At 49.8% G+C, this 19,277-nt stretch overlaps 1 protein-coding gene across 4 annotated transcripts in view; it reads right to left on the bottom strand.

Moving 5' to 3' along the window:
* The window catches only part of UNC5A (unc-5 netrin receptor A), an 86,677-nt gene that overhangs the window by 2,476 nt on the left and 64,924 nt on the right, over positions 1-19,277 (bottom strand). The window contains exons 1-14 of one of the 4 annotated variants that reach the window (XM_083603823.1): positions 16,744-17,317; positions 14,349-14,570; positions 13,753-13,896; positions 13,389-13,492; positions 12,759-12,939; positions 11,688-11,855; positions 10,772-10,936; positions 8,488-8,676; positions 5,575-5,874; positions 4,922-5,009; positions 3,139-3,307; positions 1,679-1,912; positions 1,141-1,290; positions 596-760 (exon numbers count right to left, since the gene is read on the bottom strand). In XM_083603823.1, coding sequence (XP_083459949.1) covers positions 596-760; positions 1,141-1,290; positions 1,679-1,912; positions 3,139-3,307; positions 4,922-5,009; positions 5,575-5,874; positions 8,488-8,676; positions 10,772-10,936; positions 11,688-11,855; positions 12,759-12,939; positions 13,389-13,492; positions 13,753-13,896; positions 14,349-14,570; positions 16,744-16,768 — 2,304 coding nt within the window. In that variant the 5' untranslated portion in view covers positions 16,769-17,317. Of the gene's footprint in view, positions 1-595; positions 761-1,140; positions 1,291-1,678; positions 1,913-3,138; positions 3,308-4,921; positions 5,010-5,574; positions 5,875-8,487; positions 8,677-10,771; positions 10,937-11,687; positions 11,856-12,758; positions 12,940-13,388; positions 13,493-13,752; positions 13,897-14,348; positions 14,571-16,373; positions 16,505-16,743; positions 17,318-19,277 lie in introns of those variants that run through there. The other 3 variants (XM_083603825.1, XM_083603822.1, XM_083603824.1) reach the window with 3 other exon arrangements.

Below are 19,277 nucleotides of genomic sequence, written 5' to 3' on the forward strand. Positions count from 1 at the left end.
GGAGGTGGACTAGTGTTGGTTTGTTAACCAGGATAATTAAAGCAAGCTCTGACCCCGGTTAATATTCTAGTTAGTATTTATTTATTATGAATACCTGTTACCTGCCCTTCACAGAAAGTCCCAGGACAGGGTGCAATAAGAATAAAAAGGACAATTGTAAACCCCAATTTCAAACGGCATGGGCAGCCCTAGTTCTAGAACCCCTGCGCCAAAGCTTGTGTGCAAGGGAAGGAAGGGTGAATGGGATGAGGACATGCAGAGCCAACACTCCACCTGGCTTCATAAACTATGGTTTGTTACAAAGCCATGTCCGAACTGGCCCATTCTATGCTTTTTCTGAACATGCACACAATTCCAGCCTGCGATAGTTTTCTATGCTCATGTTAGGATGGAAAGACCTATTGACGCCGCCCTGCCTTGCATTTCCACTTTTGACTCTGTTCCATGGGAATTCTATGAAACAGTCCTCGACACAATAACTGCAAGTGCGCATAAAGCATTTAAAACCCGTTCAAAAGCTAGATAGGTTCCCACCCAAAAGGGTACCGCAGAGGTCATTTGGCCAGCTCTCCCATGGCCATGTCCTTGCCCTCACCTTGGCAATGTTGAAGTCAATATTGAAGCTCTGCCCATCACCCTCCACCTGCCAGATCCAGATTTTGCAAGCCAACTGGCAAGTGCTGGTGCTAAGTCGCTCCAATGTGAAGGTGCAGTGCAGGTAAGGCTGCAGACCACTCCAAAGGTGATAGAAGGGAATCTCCTGGAGAGAGAGAGAAAGAGAGCAGGCTTGGGTTGGGGGTGTGTGGATTTCCTCAGTGGTAAGGAATGAGGCTCCTAGGAGCATGATGATCAGGCCCATGATGTCAGCAACTGCTAGTAGAATTAGGAACTAGACAAACTATAAAAGCAGACTGATGAATACCTGCCCCCCTCCCACAACTACAGCTAGTGGGTGGAGCTTCATAAGAGCTTAGCATCTTTCAGAAGGGGTATTCCTGGTCCTGAGGATATGGGGCTTTGCAATGAATCCCAGTAAATAAGAGATGAAAAAGGGAGGTGACATAGCGCGATGGCAGCAGGCAGAAGAAGAGGGAGCCTACTCTGGATACAGAACACTCCCAGAGCCCATGGGCCACTTGCCTGATAGCTGACAAGAAGCTTGCTCTTCCACAGGGAGCTGGGCACATCATGGATGGAGAGGCGCAGGTTGTGGTAACTGTCCTTGAAGTGCAGGATCCGCGGCACGCCAATCAGCTGCCCCCCCATCTGCTTCTCTACTTGTACCACTTCCTGGAATTGCATGGACAAAGCAGAGGCTGAGTGACTAGAACCCATCAACACCCATTTCCTGGTGTCTTCCGCCTCCTGCGGAGGCACAGTGTGGAGTTGCAAGGGACTGATCCGGGTTGTGACAAAATCATTGGATGGTGGGGAAGGGAGAGGCCTAGGTGAGGCCGGACACCCTGAAACTATAGAGCAACATACTGGGCATGTGGTCAGTGTCCCTGAAGCAACACATAGGCCGTACTACTAGAGCATTAAGGCTGGTCAGCTGTGATTCTTGAGCAAATAATGAGCTATTGAGACTGGGGCAGGTGGCGAATTTGTGGGAAAGAGGCTCAAGGTGTGTATGTTTGGGGCATTTCCAGGGCAGTATTTTGGCCTTGTGGGGTAATACCTTGAGTGCATCACGGGTGTCGCTGAGGCAATACACGCGGACATCATATTCCAGCCCAGTACAGGTAGTGGGTGCGAAAAGGACCAGTTTGAGGCGCTTTGAAGCCGCCATGCTGAGCGATTCCCCCACCAAAGCAAAGCGGCCTAGTTGTTCTGTGAAGATGTAGCAAGCCTGGGGTTCCAGCTGGCAGTGGAAGAGTTCCGAGGGCACGGGCTCACCCAGATGCAGCACATCCTGAGGAAACAGGAAAGGCGGTGGAGGGGTGGGCAGAGAGATAAAAACCGCCCTGATCAACAGTTACTGGCACAATGAGCACAGAAGCAGCACAAGGGAGCCAGTGCAGATTATGGCTTATTTTTAGAAGCATTTCTGTACCGTGCAAGGTGGTGTACACTGCAAAAGCATCAATTAAAAAAATTAAATTGCATTTTAAAAGAACAAATAATCATTAAGGTGGCCGGCTAATCAAAAATTAAGCAGCTGCAAAGGTCTGTTGGCAAACAAACAGGTGTCAGAAGGAGAAGGCTGACTAATACGCTAGAAGTACAGTGCTTGGGTATTTCCTTGAATCCGGAGCTGTTTATGAATTCTGAAAAAAAATTATGCAAGAATGGCTGGCCAACACACAAGGAGAATGAATCTGCATGGGTGGGGTATCAGCAGGAAACAGCTGGTATATAGGACCAAGGATGAAGTACTGAGCTTGAGAGGGTAGGAGGACTGTTGCTCTTTAGGCATATATAGGAACATTTGCACTACATTCAAGCTGGAATCATAGAATGGTAGAGTTGGAAGGAACCACAAGGGCCATCTAGTCCAACCCCCTGCAATGCAGGAATTCTTTGCCCAGCACGGGGTTCAAACCCACAACCCTGAGATTGAGAGTCTTATGCTCTACTGACTGAGCTATCTTCAGTTAGTCTGAGGGATCCATCACAGCCTCCACTGTAGAACACAAATCAGAATCAAATGTGCCAGTGCTGGGCAGTAAACAGTCCATCAGATTCTGCTAATGTTGAAAATAGGGCAGTGTATATTCTACAGTTCTGGGGGGAAATGTAAGATTGTAATACTGGAGGCAGAATCCAGCTTTCATATATATATTACAAAGCATGTTTCTATAACATTTGGATGCAAAGATATGCTTGAGAGTGTATGGTGAAGCCCTGAGAAAGCTACAGGGATAGCTGAATAAGACTTCCGTTGTTTCCCAAGGATGAGACTTCAGCATCACGCATAGTTCCTCCTCTTTCTCAGAAGTAGCAGAAACAGTATAGAGTTTGCAAAGCAAGCAAAAAAAAAACTATGAACAATATGACTGATTTGCATAATTTAAGCAGGTTTCAGAATTTAGGTTACTTTGGCCCGGAAGGTTGTTTGTTTTGTAAAGCAAAAAGTACAATACAGCCTTGTTTAAAGCCTTCGGGTTGGTTTGTGACTGCCTGAGGCCAAGCACTCACCTCCCATGTGCCCTCACACGACTGCTTCTTGAGGCGGAGACTCCAGGTCTCCGGGTTTGGCTCCACACAGTGGTCCATAGCTAGGATGACAGGTCTGGTGAGCAGCACCCCGGGGGGCCCACAGCTGACAATGGGACTCAGCAGGGTCTGACAGCCAGCCAGGGGCAGCCTCAAAAAAGAGAGAAAACCATGAGTTGGAAAGAGAAGGGGCATACAAAGCCAAGCACAGACGCTTCTGACTATTGCCATGAGCTAGTTTCCCTTGGTTATCATTCCAATGGGCACAGAAAGCAAACAGGATCTGCATTTTCTCCACTGGGTGGTGGAAGCAGAGTGGAGAAATTGGGTGGGGTTATAGTCAGCATGTACTACTGGCAATCCAAGCAGAGAATTGGAGCTGGCAGTCTTCAGTAAGTGCATCGGAAATGGATGCTGACATAAGGGAATGGGGAAGGATCATGGCTCAATAGCACAGCGTCTGTTTGCAGAAAGTCCCAGGTTCAATCCCCGGCATCTCTGGGTAATCCAGGAAGATCCTGGAGAACTGCTGCCCATCAGTGTAGTCAGTGCTGAGCTAGATGGGACTCTGAGTGCTGAGCTAGATGTGTGAATTGGCATAAGGCTCGTGGGAAAAGTGGAAATGCCTCAGTTATGGCAGACAGCTGTTATTGGAGCTATCTGCAAAGTGGGAACTCCAAAAATGTTTCTGAGAATATATCCACGATGAATAAGTTGCATTAGGTATCCTTCTTTGGAAGGGAGCAGGGACAGGGCGGGGGCAAGAATTGTACAAGTGTGCAGCACTCAAGTTCTTTAGAGGATGACTAGCCAGAGGGTGATGCTCCATTGAGCAGCCTGGCAAGGTCCTTTCTGGCTGGCAGATCTCACCCGCTTAGCTAACATGACTTATCCTTCATGCTCCAGGCCACGTTGCTTTAGATGTCCTAATCAAATCTCCCACCTCAATCCTCAACCAGCACCAAAGGGATTCTTGACACTAAATGTGCCATGACAGAAGCATGCTTTCTCCATTTGCTGTTGATGCAGCTGTGAGCAGAGGGATGCGGGCAAGAGTGGGCTGTCAAGGGCCAGCACAAAAACATTAAATCAGAAACATGCTCGGTAGCATTTTAGGATGTAGTTAAGATTGCGACAGAGAAATCTGCCTAGAAATGGCGGGTGATCTCTGTTGATTATATAGTTCAATCTTACGAGCATGACGTGGGAAGCGCTAGACTGGTATTACTAGAGCTTTGATGTAAAATGCTCAGGGTTGGGGTGCTGCTGGCCCTGTAGCCTCTGTACATGTAGAACAAGTAGATGAGTCCTATTGCCTATTTCCAATCAGTTTTGTTTCCTTCAGGCAAGTGTGTGCCTGGTAAGAGATTGAAATGCCGAATGGGATAATCTGGAGTTGTGGATCTTGAAGGGATAGAATTACACTGAGAATTTTCCAGCAAGAGGAGTAATGTGTATGTCAAGACTTTGTTTTCTTCCTGGATGCTGTAGCTGACCTTCCACAGTGACATTCAATTCATGCTGCTCCCTCCACCTCATGAGTGGAGGCAAATTTCTGCAGCCCATCTGCATGACAAGGTCTACAGGGATGCAGTTGTCCAAGAACTCCGTGTGGATTCTACAGGAACCTGTAGGAGAGCCCTTATGTGCCACAGGTGATGGGGCAGGCATACAGTGGACTGGAGTCAAATTGGTATATGAGAAATTAGGGGTCCCACTGACCACTAACGGGGTAGTTGAAGGATTTCAGGGGTAAGAGGGGTACCTCACATCTTCCTGCTTGTGCAGCGTCAGGTAGATTTCATAGATCTTTCCTCGCGGGATGGCATCAGGTGGGATGAGCAAGCTGACACCTAAAGGGCACAGACATTATTGCTCAAGGGGGTGCAATATACAGTGTCCATGGATGGCCCAAGACATTTTTGAACCTTAGGCAGACCCCAAAATGATGTCCCGCTCCCCAACAGAGAAGAAGATGTGAGGGAAGAGCCAGCTCCAGGAACAAGGGGGGAAGATCAATATCAGGATCTGCTGCCCCTGAGAATCCTGACACCAGGGGCAGTCGCCTCGTGGGTGGACTAGCCCTTGTCAGACCTTCCTATGGGTCCAGGCTTGAAAGAAACATTCCGTGTTCTCTTGGGCATGCTGACCCTTGGGCATTAATAAGGGGCTGCTCAGGATCAGGACAATTTCCCCGTAAAGTGGGGAAATGGTATATGCAGTTTATATCTGGAATTTATCCACAAAACGATCACTTATCGTATTCCTATACAGGCTAAACAGGAAGCCTCAGTCTCTTGCATGTGTATGCTTGAATGCCGGTCCAGAAGGGAACTACGAGCATCATAAAGAACCTACACATTTCCCTACCTAGCTCAGCCTCCCAAATCCCCAGCCTTCCTTCTCTGCCCATCTCACCTGTGTTGGGGATCATTAAACGTCCACCCAGGAAGTTGAAGGTTCCATAAGCCATGTTGGCACCACCCCTGGGCAAGGAGCGGAAGAAGCTCTGGGTGGAGAACCGAGAGACAAAGTCCACAGGGTCCGCACTGGGTGAGCTGTGGTGCAGGGTGTGGCGCCCACTGCCCAGGGGGCTCAGCAGGTGCCCATTGCCAATCTGGAACTTGCTGGGTCCATCCTGGCGTGGGCAGAGCGAGCCCTGGTAGGTCATGGTGGTGGTGCTCAGGTCAGGCTGGATAGTAAGCAAGTGGGAGTTATCTGCAAAGGAGAGAGATTTATGTCAATAACCCAACAAACTGAGCCGGTCAAAATACATGTGCTGTTTGAACGTATTGAAAGCTCTTCTCTAGGCAGAATGGAAAAGAGAGTTCATTCTTAGCACAATATACAGACCTATATTGCTTACAGATGCAAATGCAGATATTTTCAGTCACCTCAGGTAGATAGCAGCCTAATCACAAAACATCATCTCATCAGACAATGTTGCACAAAATACATTAACCAGCAGGGGTAACAGACTGCTGCAATGACCCGAGAAACAAAGATCCCTGTTCAAACCATCACTTTTTGTATTAATAAGGTTGTGCATTTTATTTCCCAGAGACAGCTTCCTAAAGATGCAGTACAGTCTCCCTTGCAGAGCCCAGGAGTCCGGACTAATTCATACAACCTATCCGGGCAGGATATCCAAATGCAGAATGACTAAGGGAGCTGGCCGCATGACACAGTTGTCGTTTTAACGCCCCACCACTTGTCAGGGTGCAAAGAGGTGAGCCTCAAAGGCCAAAGGTCGCATCATGAGGTGATGAGAAAGTTAAGTGGCTGATGGAATGATGGTAGGATACTTCTTCCACCCACACCTAGATGCTCATAAATGACCCAGTCCACGTGTATGTGAAGCTATTGTTTAAAGCAGACCAGCCCTTGCTCTTTGTGCCTCCCTCTCTCCTCCCTGGGCTGCCTTGCAGTAGAAATAAACCAGAGCATTGGCTTAGTCTTACATGCAAATTAACAGTTGTGGTTTGTTTCCCTCCCAGCAAACCACAAACAGTAAGCTAAGAAAAAACATCGGTTACTGCTCATAGTTTGTTTGGAGAAAAACAAAACCACAAGTGCTGGTTTGCATGCAATATGAGGCCAGGGATCTGGTTTCTTTCAGCTCCTAAGCAGCACATGGAAGGAAGGGGGCAAGCAGGAAGAACAGCACACTCTAGCACTCTGCTCATTCATGAACAGCCATTTTAGACCATGGCTCTGTGTTCAAAATAAACCATGGTCTGTTTTAGGGCCTAAAACCTTTGGGCCATGGCTTTGCCAACCAGGCTAGTGGGTCTTTGTAAACCGGTTCCAAAATGACAGAAATGGATTGGTTAGGATGAAAGATGTGCTTATCCACAAGTGTCATTTTACTATACAACTACCTATGATGACTTCAAGGCCATTTGATTTTACTGACTTCTTCTACATTACATAATAGGTTCCCTACATTTTTAACTTCCTGGGGCTGTGACAGTCATTGTGACAGAGATGTGACAGCAAGCTCTTGCATCTTCCATTCCAGCAACTACTTTTCCTCTAGAAGTTCATGTTTCTTGATTAGTGGGGAACCAACTTTAATTAACTAGTTCAGAAATACTTGAAGAATGCCTGGCAGATGAGCTGGGGGTGGGATGATTAGAAAACCCTTCTTGTACAGGCTCCTGTTCTGACCAGTGCTGGGCTGCCCTTACTGGTTGGCGTCCTGTAGCCCAGTGAGGGCTGGCAGGAAGCATTAAGGCCTTGTAACTGGAAAGGGTAATTTAGCAGGTTCTCACAAAATATGCAGATGGCCTGTTTCTAACCCTCTGGTGTTGCATCTTTCTTTGGCAAAGGCAATGCTCAGTGATGTAGAGATGCATGGCTAGAGGTGAGTCTCTGGCTATAATTACGGTATTTTGTAAGAGATTTTTGGTCTGTGGTTTTTCCTACGTAGTCCTCTGCAGATATCCTCTGCTTACGCTGCCTACTGTAGGAAGCCTTCAGGTGTTTAAACAGTTTTAGTCTTCTGTTATCAGAAATTTTCCCATTTGCTCACTTGACTTGAATTGAATCATAGAGTTGGGATGGACCCTGAGGATCATATATAGTCGAACCCCCTGCAATGAAGGAATATGCAGTTGTCTCTTATGGGGACAGAACCTGCAGTCTTGGCGTTATTAGCACCATGCTCTAACCAGCTGAGCTTATTCTGAGCTTATTCCAGGAAGCCATTTTTTAAACAACGAATCTCTTTAAACCACTGTTTTTAGTTGTCACCAGGTTCCATTATGCTTTTAAGATCTGTGGTTTTTGTTCAACGTAGCACTACAATGAATGTTCTCTCAGTCAAATGATATGTGTGTGTGTGTGTGTGTGTGTGTGTGTGTGTGTGCGCGCGTGTGCACAATGAAACATTCTCCCCCACCCTCTAAATCTGTTCTGGGGTTTCCCCCAACCCTCTGGAATAAATTTGAGAATAGTGCAGATGGAATAGAGGGATGGGAAATCCCCTTGAGCTAGTACGTGTTGAATACTACAATTTCGTATTTATTTTTTGTAGCACTTGTAACAGCAGGAAGGAGAAACAGAGTAGGGGAGGAAACCCAAAGAGCACATTAAGAGTTGGCACAGTAGTCATGGGACTCTTAAAATGGCAGACACCATCCTATTTTGCTACAAGGTAAGACACGCTGCAGCTGTATCTTACCTAACCTTTCTGCAGTCGTGGAAGAGACAAACACCGTCTCCACCTCGAGACCTGGCAGCTGACCGTGGCTCCAGGAAGGCTGCTTGCACTCAATGCAAAGGACTCCAAAAATCCCCGGGATGCCCCAAGACTGGCGTGATGCTCACCTGCTTTGGTTGGCTTGATGCTGACCGGCTGGAAGCCAGCAGTGAGAATAGAAGAATCAGCCACGTCAGAATCCAGCCCTTCCTTCTTGCGGCAGTAGACAAGGGTTACCACTAGGAGCAGCAGCACCAGGCAGACAGCAACAGCGATCAGGCCCACATACAGAGCCACATCCTCAGAGCCATTCGTTCCTAAAAGGGGAAGCAGGAGAGAACAGAGAGGTGTGCAATTCTGAGCCAGTTGTTGCCCTGTATAAAATAATGGCATCCCCTTCTGGAGAAGGAGCGCACCGCTCATCTGCATGGTGCGCAATTATCTATGGAAGTCTGCCAATGTCTCTAGAGATGGAAGAGACACTGAATGAAACGTCATTGGCCTTCTTGCAATGAGGGTCATCAAGGAATTGATAACCAAATCCTGTGATCCCTTAAAAAACCCCGCCCCAAACCCCTGCCCTTTCCCTGTCTTTCAGTGCAAAGTCACATTTCCAACCTCCTCCTTTTTGAGCAGAGTATTAAACTCACAGCCTTCTTCAAGTCCTGGTCTTAAAAATGATGCAAAATCCATATTGGAGAGGAATGGGTGGAAAGCATGAGAGATTCCTTTGGGAATCAGGGTCTGAATTAGGCGGGGTGGTGGTGGCGGCGGCATAAGATTCTCAACCCATTTTTAGATAAATGCAAAATGACATTCAAAACAAGCAGCGTATTTTATGAGCATCTGTTGTGGTTCCCTTTTATAATAACTACAGCCATGTTACCAGCATGTTATGAAAGAAAAGGGCTGCTCTGGGGAACAGTGGGTGCTGAGGCACAGGCAAAGCTGGGTGAATGGTGAACCCGGGACTGAAACAGAAAAGGGGTCTCGTAAGTGTGAGATCATGCCTGGGATACAAGCCCATTTAATTGTTCATAAGAACAATAACCCTGTCTGTCGAACCAGTGTGTTATCTAAAAATCTTTATGTTTATAGAAATAATAATTCAGAAGGGGATCTGAAATGTGGTTCCAGGAGGACTAGACACAGACTAGACACAAAGGGTGCTTCTGCAGGAAAGGTTTTGTGGCAGAGGTTGGTTTGGGCAGGGTTAGTAAGGCTGCAGCTTGGGTTAAAAGGAGCCCTTCTGCTCCTGTCTCATAATTTCTAAGTAAAGGCAGACAGTCTTTAATTGGGAGAATTGGGATCTTGCTTATGATCTCTGAAGGTTGAGTAAGTAGAAACCTTCAAAGCTCCATGGCCAAAATCCCAGCTGTGCAGAAGAGTGTGAGAGTGTGTTGTCCTTTGTATGAAGCCTCTGTACAGAAGAAGGCAGGTTGGTGGGGGCTGAAGGGGGAAAGGGGGAAAGAAAGAATGCAGGCCTGGTGTGGGTGTGTGAGAGAGAACAAACAAGGCTTCTGTGTTAACAGAAGCAAGCATTAGTCTGGTTTATGAGGCAACATATGTACAGGGAATTGCATGTAAGGGAGGAAGAATGAACCAGTTGTGTGTGTGTGTGTGTGTGTGTGTGTGTGTGTGTGTGTGTGTGTGTGTTGTGAACCAGCACTTTGCCCTGCTGTCCCTCTGAATCCCTCATGCACTTCCTCCCCACCCCCACTGCCAGCTGGGTCAAACCGTCAGCCTGAGTCCCCCTGGGGAGGGCAGGGGGCCATTGCTTCATTTCAGCTGTGAGAATGGTTAATTTGATGTAAAAGGAAGAGAAAACCCCTAGGAGGCCTAACAAGCTAGGATAGTTAATGAGCCAGGATGGGGCCTGTCACTCACTCTTCCGCCCTGGCAGGGCCAGCGCAGAGCTCTTCTGCCTTGGGGTGAGGGTGGCACACAGCCTGCTTGCTGGGCCAGTGCGCACCAGTTGTGATCTTTCAGGAGAGAGCTCTGGGGCCTCCTCATTAAGGGACGGAGCCTGTGGCGGGACGCATGGGCCAGGGGGTGCCGGTGACAAGGTGGGTTTCTGCCTTCTAGCCTGTGGCTATGAAGCAACGCTAAACCAGGCAGCAGAGATTCCATCTGTGCTGGGCAGACGGCTGCTAGTTCCTACGTGGACAGATAGGCAGACCAGAACTGACAGGCCTCAATGCCCTTACATCTCAATCAGCCTGCAACGGAAGGTCGCTCAAAAGAAGCTACGCAACAGGAGGCAGCACCAGTTGCCTATGTCCACGGCCACCCCGGAGAGGCACACCTGTGCCAGAAGATGCTCGTCAAATTCATGCCACCACCTGCACCTCTCCCCTCCATCTCCACCCACAGCATGAGTCTTATATTTCCCCCAAAGCAGCAGGAACTCACCGTGAGTGCATAACTCGCTGGTGCAGTTGCGGGTCTCCAGTTCAGGCCCCTGGCACTCGTCCCCACCATTCCGGGGCGCTGGATCCGAGCATTCACGGCTTCGCCAGTGTGTACAGTCTGCACCACACACTGACCACATGCTCCAGGTTGACCAACCGCCAGGCACTGCCAGACAGGAGGAGGCAGTATAGAGGCTTAGGGACCAAAATCCCAAATCTCAAATGGTTTCTCATCCTCAGCATAAATTCTACCTCCCCACCCCGCCAAGCCCAAGCAGATATCTCACTAGCCGGATGCTTGCAGCAGCTTGGTGGGTCAAGAGGACACTGTTGGGCGATGTCAGCTACAGAGAGGAGGGACCGGGCTGAAGTAGCTCAGGGCTGACCCATTGCTGGCCACCACAGAAGCCACTTCTAATGGGGCAAGGGGGGCCCTCCCATATTTGTAACATGCCTTGGAAGGGGCTCAGAGATGGGAAGGGACAAACACAGACACATGGATGGGTTGGGGAAGACAGGTAGAGCAAAGAGGGGAAGGCAAGGCAAAGGCCAGCTGCTCTCTTGGGACCAGTAGCTCAAACAGAGCTGAAGGCACTGAAAAAACAAGTCCCAGGAACATGCAGCACCATTCTGGGCTCGAGGTTGCTTTGGGGAAGGAAGGGGCAACCAAACAGTGATGGGATGGTGCATAGGCAAAGCTGTGTGAGCAGCGAACTCTGGGCTGAAACAGAAAAAGGGGGGCTTGGAGTGGACTGAGAGTGGGAGACGTGTGTGGCTCAGCCTGCTCTGGGCTTCCTATGTGTTAGATTTCGAGTATTTTCCCGCTGCTGTGGGTGGTGGGGCGGGGGCCAAGGGTGCGAGTGAGCACAGCAAAACAGAGCCGCCGGAGCAGGTGCGCAGCAGTGGCAGGGCAGTACCTGGGCACAGGGTGGCGCAAGAACTTTTCTGCACATTCTGGCCCTCACAGAAGGCCCCCCCGTTGAGTGGTGCTGGGTTGGTGCAGCTCCGGCTCCGCTTCTGCCAGCCCCGTCCACAGCTGGTGCTGCAGGCTGACCAGTCCGTCCACGTCGACCAGCCGCCATTCACTGGGGGGAAGGGACAGCATCAGCTAGAGCTCCCAACGACGGTGCACCCTGGGAGGGCCAGTCGTTGGCAGCAGGGAGGGAGGTGGGGCTCTCTCTCTGGGCCCAGAGAAGGAGCCGAGCGCTTCCAGGGTTCTCCTGGGGCAAAACGGCCGGCTCTGGGGTGCCAGCTTCCCTCTTGCTTTTGGTATGTGTGTACAGCTTGGGGAGAATACACAGGAAAACATGGGGGGATGCAGGAGGAGTCACAAGCAGAGGGGCGGACACTTGGAGGAGGGGGTGGGGTGGGGGGGTCATGCCGCTTTCTCCTGTGAGATTCTGCAGGAGCATTGCTTTCTCGACGTCGCGTTGACACAGCCTGGCTCCCCCGCCCACCCCCTCTCTCCCTCCAGGATGGATATTTCCCCCATTTTGAGGTGCATGTACTTAGCAAAGTCCCCTCTTCATCACACCCCAAAACAGTTGGGCCAGCCCAAGAAACAGTGCTGCCCAAAGGGAAGGACAAGCTGACATCCACACAATTCTTCCCGTTTCCTTTTACGAAAGCTGGCTGGCTCCGGCAGTTCAAATCTTCCTTCAGTGCTGGCAGTGGGATAGCATCCCCCACCCCATCTGAGGGCAGCAAGTGATCTTAGAGGCACACCCAGCTTTGTTCCCTAACATGAGGCTGCCACTCCTCCCCTCTGCACCAGCATCTGCTGCCTGAGTCGGCTCCCTCACTCTGCCTAATGGTAGAGCCGGCCCTGTCACTGCTCCATCTTCCCCTCTGAGCTACAGCCAAGCCTCCAAAGAAACCAGATTCCTGCCCTTGCCCCCAACCCTGAAGACTTATGGAGAGACCTGCTATTCACCCATTGGTCCCCTTTTCTTGGGGACCACCCATCCCATCGCCTGGTGGGGCCCTACCATAGACAGTGACAGCAGCAGGGGAGCTGCGGCGACGGGCCACAATGTTTTTGGCCACGCAGGTATAGTTGCCCGTGTCCGCCAGGCGGGCCTGTTTCACCACCAGGCTGTGCTCCAGCGTGATGTAGAAGTTGGGGTCCAGTGCTGGGTCCACGAGGTCTTCGTTATGCAACCACTCGACCTTGGGGAGACACAAGCCACACATAGGGCAGGAGGATTGGGTCAGGCCGCGTAGCCTTTAAGGACACTGCGACTGCAACTTGTCTCAGAAGAAAACACATTCTGGCACTGACCTAGTGAGGGACAGAGATTGACAGGCCACTCAGCACCAGGGCAGCCCAGGGAGGCTCCGAAATGTGCATTAATGAGCTCTGCAGAGAGACAGGCCGGCGTCAATCAAGTGGCTGCAATGAGGGTGAGGGCGAATGGGCTACCACGAACCCAACCTAGATCGTCTGCAGGAACTGCAGGGTGGCAAAGCCAACGCTGGTGAGATGTGGGTTCCAACGTCGGGTGGTCCCCATGAAGTGGTTTGGTTTGGTTTTGTGCTACTGGTGGGCTTCCTCAACCATTCTCCCCAATGGCCCCCTCAGTTCTGCCCAGGATTAAGCATGCAGGGCCAGTACTCACTTCAGCTGGTGGGATCCCCTCTGGAGGGCGGCAAGGCAGCACAATTCCCTGCTCAATTGAGACCTCTTTGGCCAGGGGCTCCTGCTCGAAATTCTTTCGCAGATCTAGAAAGAAGAGAGGCTTAGAGCGGTGTCAAGATGACATCGAAGACCCCCCAGGTCATACTAGGCCACAGCCTTGTCTGCTCCCTGCCAACATGAGCAGCCAATTGATCGTAGTCGATTCAGACATGAAAGAACAGGCTCTGATTTTCAGCTGTAGGTGGGGGGAATGACAATGAGGCTCTAGGAGAGGGATGATGGGTGGTTTGAAGTCCTAGAGGGGTCCCCTGAGCAGACAGGATGGTAAGCAGGGCGCCACTCACAAGCAATGCGCACGTAGGCCTTTTGACTCTTGGTGGTGCCAGACGTGCTCCAGGCGACACACTGGCACCAGTACTCTTCCAAACCAAAGATCTTCTCCACCTGTTGCCGCGAGATGTCGATCCGCACTTCCATGAGGGGCAGGCCTGCCAAAACACCAGGGGGCAAAGAGGCAAGGGTGGAAAGCAGGGAAGGGGGGAGAGATCAGTGGGTGGAGGAGCTCTACATGAATGGGTGTCACAATTCTGTGGAAGTGCAGTAAGTGTGCAGAACGCTGCTGTGTTCAGTTTCCAGAGAACCTCAAGTATCATGAGAAAAGTGGGGGGGGGGGAGAGACCCAGACATGTCTCTGGCTCTGATTGTTGCAAATATATGCTCAGAAGCATGTGAGAAATCTTTAAAAAAAACTTTTAAAAGTAATAGTGAAATCTCAGGAAACCACAGCAGCCAAAGAAGCACAAAAGCCATGCTAACAGTATAAATATGAGGCCTCCTAACTCTAGGTCAGCAGTGGGACAGGAGCTGAGCGTCGGCCCTGCAGCCATCAAAACAAGATTCCTCTGCTGCCCTTTGATGCCCCACCCCTTCCAGCACTCACCCGTGGTTTTGTTCATGCTGCGCTGTATGATGTGGTCGCCCTGGTGCACCCACTCGCCATTGCACTTGAAGTAGATCTGGGTGGCAGGCGTGGCCTTGCAGGCCAGTGTCACCGGTTTGTTCTTGACAATGTAAACATCCTCCGGTTCCAGCAGGAAGTGAGGGAGCAGGTCGGAGGAAGAGCCAGGCACAGGGATGGGCACTGTGGCACTCTGCTGGGCACCTGGGCAGAGAGGAGAGGGGCTAGAAACTGGCACACTAGCAACCACAACATTCACAGAGGCCATGAAGAGTCAGGTTTCCACCATGGGCCTTGCGTAGGTGGATTTCATTCCAAACCTCAAGGTTAAATCAGTACATGCAAAACGCCTTTGCTCTGCTGGCCACCAAACCCCGCAGTCCTCTAAGATCAAACTTCTTCAGTTAAAGGGCAAGGCTTCAACTCTCCTTCACTGTAATCAGAGCAGCAGCAGCTCTTTGGGGATCTCGGCTAATTACACAGTTAATTGGTCTGTAACATTAATGAAAGCAACTGCAGCAAGAGCTCTCAGCCATGCTGCTGTCCCCACAGCCAACTCAGATGGCCATGTTCTCAGTCCTGCTGCAACCAAACACCACTGGGGGTAAGGGCCAACAGAAAGCCCCCCTAGGTACTTCCTCTTTATTAAGTATGCAAGTGTCAAAAACTCACCATCATTTGACATTTACCAGTAACTCTTTTAAGATTTTAGGAAGCTGGTGAGAGATGTCAGAAAACACTTTCAGAGTAGTAAGTTAAGAGCATTACAATGCCACACGATACATCATCCCACGCTTGTGTATTAACAGGGATAATCAGAGGCGATAGTTCTAGATACTGCCTTCAACAGGAATGCACACTTACAGATGGTGTGGTAGTCAGAAGCTGCCTTATACTGAGTCTGACCACTGGGTCATCTAGTTAAAAACTGCTTACACTCTCCCAGCCCTAGGTAGAGATGCCCGCGACTGAACCCACGGCCTTCTGCATGCGAAGCAGATGCTCATTGATTGTGTGTAGGTTTGTTTTACCTCCTGACTGTTCACAATATGGAATAACTTTTGGTTATGCCTGATGCTACTAACAATTGTGATACTTGCCTGTGTGTATGTTTCAAAGCAAAATACTGGCAATGCCCTTTGGCTTTAACCTACAATCACCCCCCCCATATCACTGCTTTGTTAATACTGTTCCTGGATGAACTTGGGGTTCCTTCTTCAAACTTAAGTCTAAAAATACCCTTTTAGTTTCTTACTGGGACAAGCAGGCAGCCTGTGATGTATGGATAGGAACAGTGCTCAGGTTTAAATTCCGTCCTCTATGCCTTAAATTCAGCTTCCTACACCTGAGGAACAGGAAGCCCCATCTGATGATCGGCTCAGATAAAACCAGCTATTAGATGTAACTCACATTGCTCCAGATATGGAGAGCTAGAACCCTCCGCCTTCTGTCTCACTAGAGTCAACCCACATATCCTCCAATATGTGTTAGGTAAAAATCTTCGCAATGTTTGCACTGCTTCCCATTTGTCACTGGCCTGTGTTGAGCTGGGATAGCACAAATGAGGTTAAAGCGATGCGATTTTGCAGTAAAATAGCACATTGCTGGCTGTCCTGGGAATGGGGTGGGCTAGATGCTGATAACACTTTTTTTAAAAAAGAATACATAAATGCTAACATAGAGATTACAATCCACTTCAGTGTGGGGGTCAGCACACAGTTTGTCTGACACTTAAGCATTCTGGAATCTTTCACTTCAAAATGTCAATTGCCCTATCATCTAAAATGTATATGCAAATGCTTAAAGCACCACATTTTCTTCTGCTTCGCCCACGTGCCCGGATGCTACAATTCCAGAATTTCTGAAGCACAAGTGTATGCTGAGGACGGTTCCAGACTCATTCACAAAACAAGAAAGCCAGTTGTGCTCACCAGCCGAACACATACATGGGGAGAATGTGCTGGCAACTAGCAGACACAACGAGGAAATGCCAATAGGTACACTTGCCTGTGATATATACAACCAACCTACTCCCCGCCCAACCTGTCCCACTTCATCCGCCACTGTGCCCTCATCCCTGGACCCTAATGCGAGGCCCTGGTTCTTCTCCCTGTCCTTCCTATTTGCCGAGACGTGTGTCACGGTGTCCCCCCACCAACCTCCCCCCATGACAGGCGTCCACAGCTGGGGCTGTTGACAGCAGGCTCTCCCCCCTCCCGCCCTCGTCCCCGCCGCCGCCGCCTCCACCGGGGCTAATCCATCACGGCCGGAAATGCCGCACGGCGCGCGCCCAGTGAACCTGCGCCGATCCCTCATGTCTGCATTTAACTGCTAATGAAAAAGAAATGTAGTGTGACCAATAAGGGACATAGCTCACTTCTCCGGGGGCCTCGTCTCGTCATGCCACGCTGAGCTGATCCCGCTCCCTCCCCTCCGCCTCCCAGCCGCGCTTTCGCCGGGCCTCCAGGCGCCTCTCTCCGCAAGGGCAGCGCCACCGCAGGCAACCCCGAGGCCTCCAGCTCCGGCCCCGCGGCCCGTGCGGGGAGGCCGGCCAAGGCCTGCTCGTCGAGGCAAACCGGCCGCGGCGAAAGGGAGGCCCCGCGCTGCTCCTTTGGCGGGAGCAGGATTGCGGCGAGCCTGAGCAAAATACGCGGGGACTTCGCGTGGCCGCTTCTCTAGCCGCAACACGCGCGCCCCTTTCGGACAGGCCTCCTTCCTCGCAGCTGGCCTCCTTTCTCGCCTGCCCCGCCGCTCCCTTCTGCATCCCATTTCAACAGCCCCCTCGGAAGCTCTGCCATTGCTGCTGCTGCTGCTGCTCCCTTTCTCAGCAGGAAGGGCCGGTTTAGCGCAGCGCAGGCTCCCGCACCTCTCAGGTTTGCGCGCAACAAGAAGGGATTTTCACTCCTGCAGCACTACAATAGTGAGATAAGCTGCAGCCGCCCAAGTGCCGTCTTGTACACCACCACTGCAGACGGGCACAGGAGTGCCCTGTCCTCCTCGGCACTTGACTGCTCCCCTTACTCATCTTTCCGCCCCACCCGTTGCTGTACATTTAAAGCACACCCAGTGCACATTTACAGCACATGACTTCCCCCCAAAAAGCCTAAGGACGGTAGTTTCCCTCCTCACCGAGCTACCGTTCTAAGCAACCTTAACAAACTACGATTCCCCATAGTTTTTACTTGGACTTTGTGATTTTAACCCACGTGCAACTGGTCACCTTCTACTTGCCTTTTTTATAGTTTTGTCTTTCTTTGATTTCCGTCTGTTGTTATAACTGTTCTCTCTTGTTTTATATATATTATAAAATGAAATTATTATTTTAAAACTTTGCAAACAAACTATGGTTCCCAGGATTCTCATGGGGGACTTGTGTTCTTTAAATGCTCATTGAATATATGTTGTGGATCCACCCTTAGATTCACTCTCTCCCCACTTGCTTCTCTACTCCATGGCCCCAGGCCAGTCTGCTGCTTTCCTCCTCCCCTGGTCCAACTCAGGCCTTAAGGATCTGCAGCGGCATGATCAACATCTACCACCACCACTACCTCCTAAGCTTCCTAGTGTCTCTATGCTAGAGATTTATTTCTAATATGTAGGTAGTTCGCACGCTTTAATTGACCTACCCTTTGCTACCTATCATCCACACACCACATGGGATAGGAACAGTGCTCCCACACTGCTCTTTTCGCAGGCATGTGATGTGCCAGTTCCTGCGCCGTAATTATTTCAAATCGGAGTGAGCTGTTGGTTGTGGGGTGGGGTAGGTGAAATGTTATAACGTTGCTTTATCTTTGTTGTTCTAAAATTCTGCAAGCTTTAGAATTGTTGTGAGTCACCTAAAGACCATTTGGCATTAGTCAACTAGCAAACAAAATAATAAAGCAATAATATTCCCAATTCTGCACGCACACACCTGATCACCATATGTTACTTTTGTATGTTTTGCCCCATAAGGAGAGTAGTAATTCCAAGAGAGGATCATCTTTTCAGAATCAGTCCCCCTTAAAGGGGGGGATGGGACCGCTAGAAATCTGACCAAGGTCTTTCTGCTATCACATCTTCTTTGACCTTTAGACCAGAGAGGCCCAGGTCCAAATCCCTATGTAGACACTAAGCTTACTGGCTGACCTGGACAAGTTATTATCTCTCGGCCTAACCTACCTCACAGGGTTGTTGTGAGAACCTGCGTATGACACCCTGAATTCCTGGTTTAAAAGGGTGGAATAAATCCATAATAAGCAAAACTAACAAGAATCTTTTTGGTCATTATGCATCCAAGAACCTTGTGAGGTAGTCATTTTTTAAAATTTCCATTGGACAGATCATAAACTGAGGGAAGCTTGCTTATGACTGAAGAGAGAGAGAATCTGCAGCTGAGAGGGACCCTGACACACCTCAGGCCTCTCAGTCCAATACACTATCTAGTTCTGCAAGCTTAAATCAATATGATCAATTGATCAATAAACAAAAGCTTTAATTGAAGATTAACATTAATTGGTGGGGCTGAGAGATGCAGCCTCCTTTCCTATTGACATGGAAGCAGGGATCTTTCTGCCCCCTCCCCCAAGCAGAAGAGAGGGAGGTGAAAAGGGAGTAGTAGAACAGGAGTGATGCTGGCTCAATTGCTGCACCCCCTCTTGGGGTGTGGATAGTTTCACAGTCTTCATCTCTGAATGAAAACCTGCAAAGTGCACATGCACTACACAGCCACATCAGCATACTAACTCCTTTCTCCCTGCAGCAAAGCTGATTAAAAAGAACCTTCAATATGTTTTTTTCTGAAGGACCAACCTCCTTCCATATGGTTCTCCCTGCATGCTCTGGTCATCACCTGACACACTGCTCCAGATTCATTGACTCTGTGAAGCAAACAGCTTAGCTGCCGCACATGGGGCTTTTTCTTCAGTG

This window comes from Podarcis filfolensis (assembly GCF_964270895.1).
Source record: "Podarcis filfolensis genome assembly, chromosome: 2".
NCBI lineage: Eukaryota > Metazoa > Chordata > Lepidosauria > Squamata > Lacertidae > Podarcis > Podarcis filfolensis.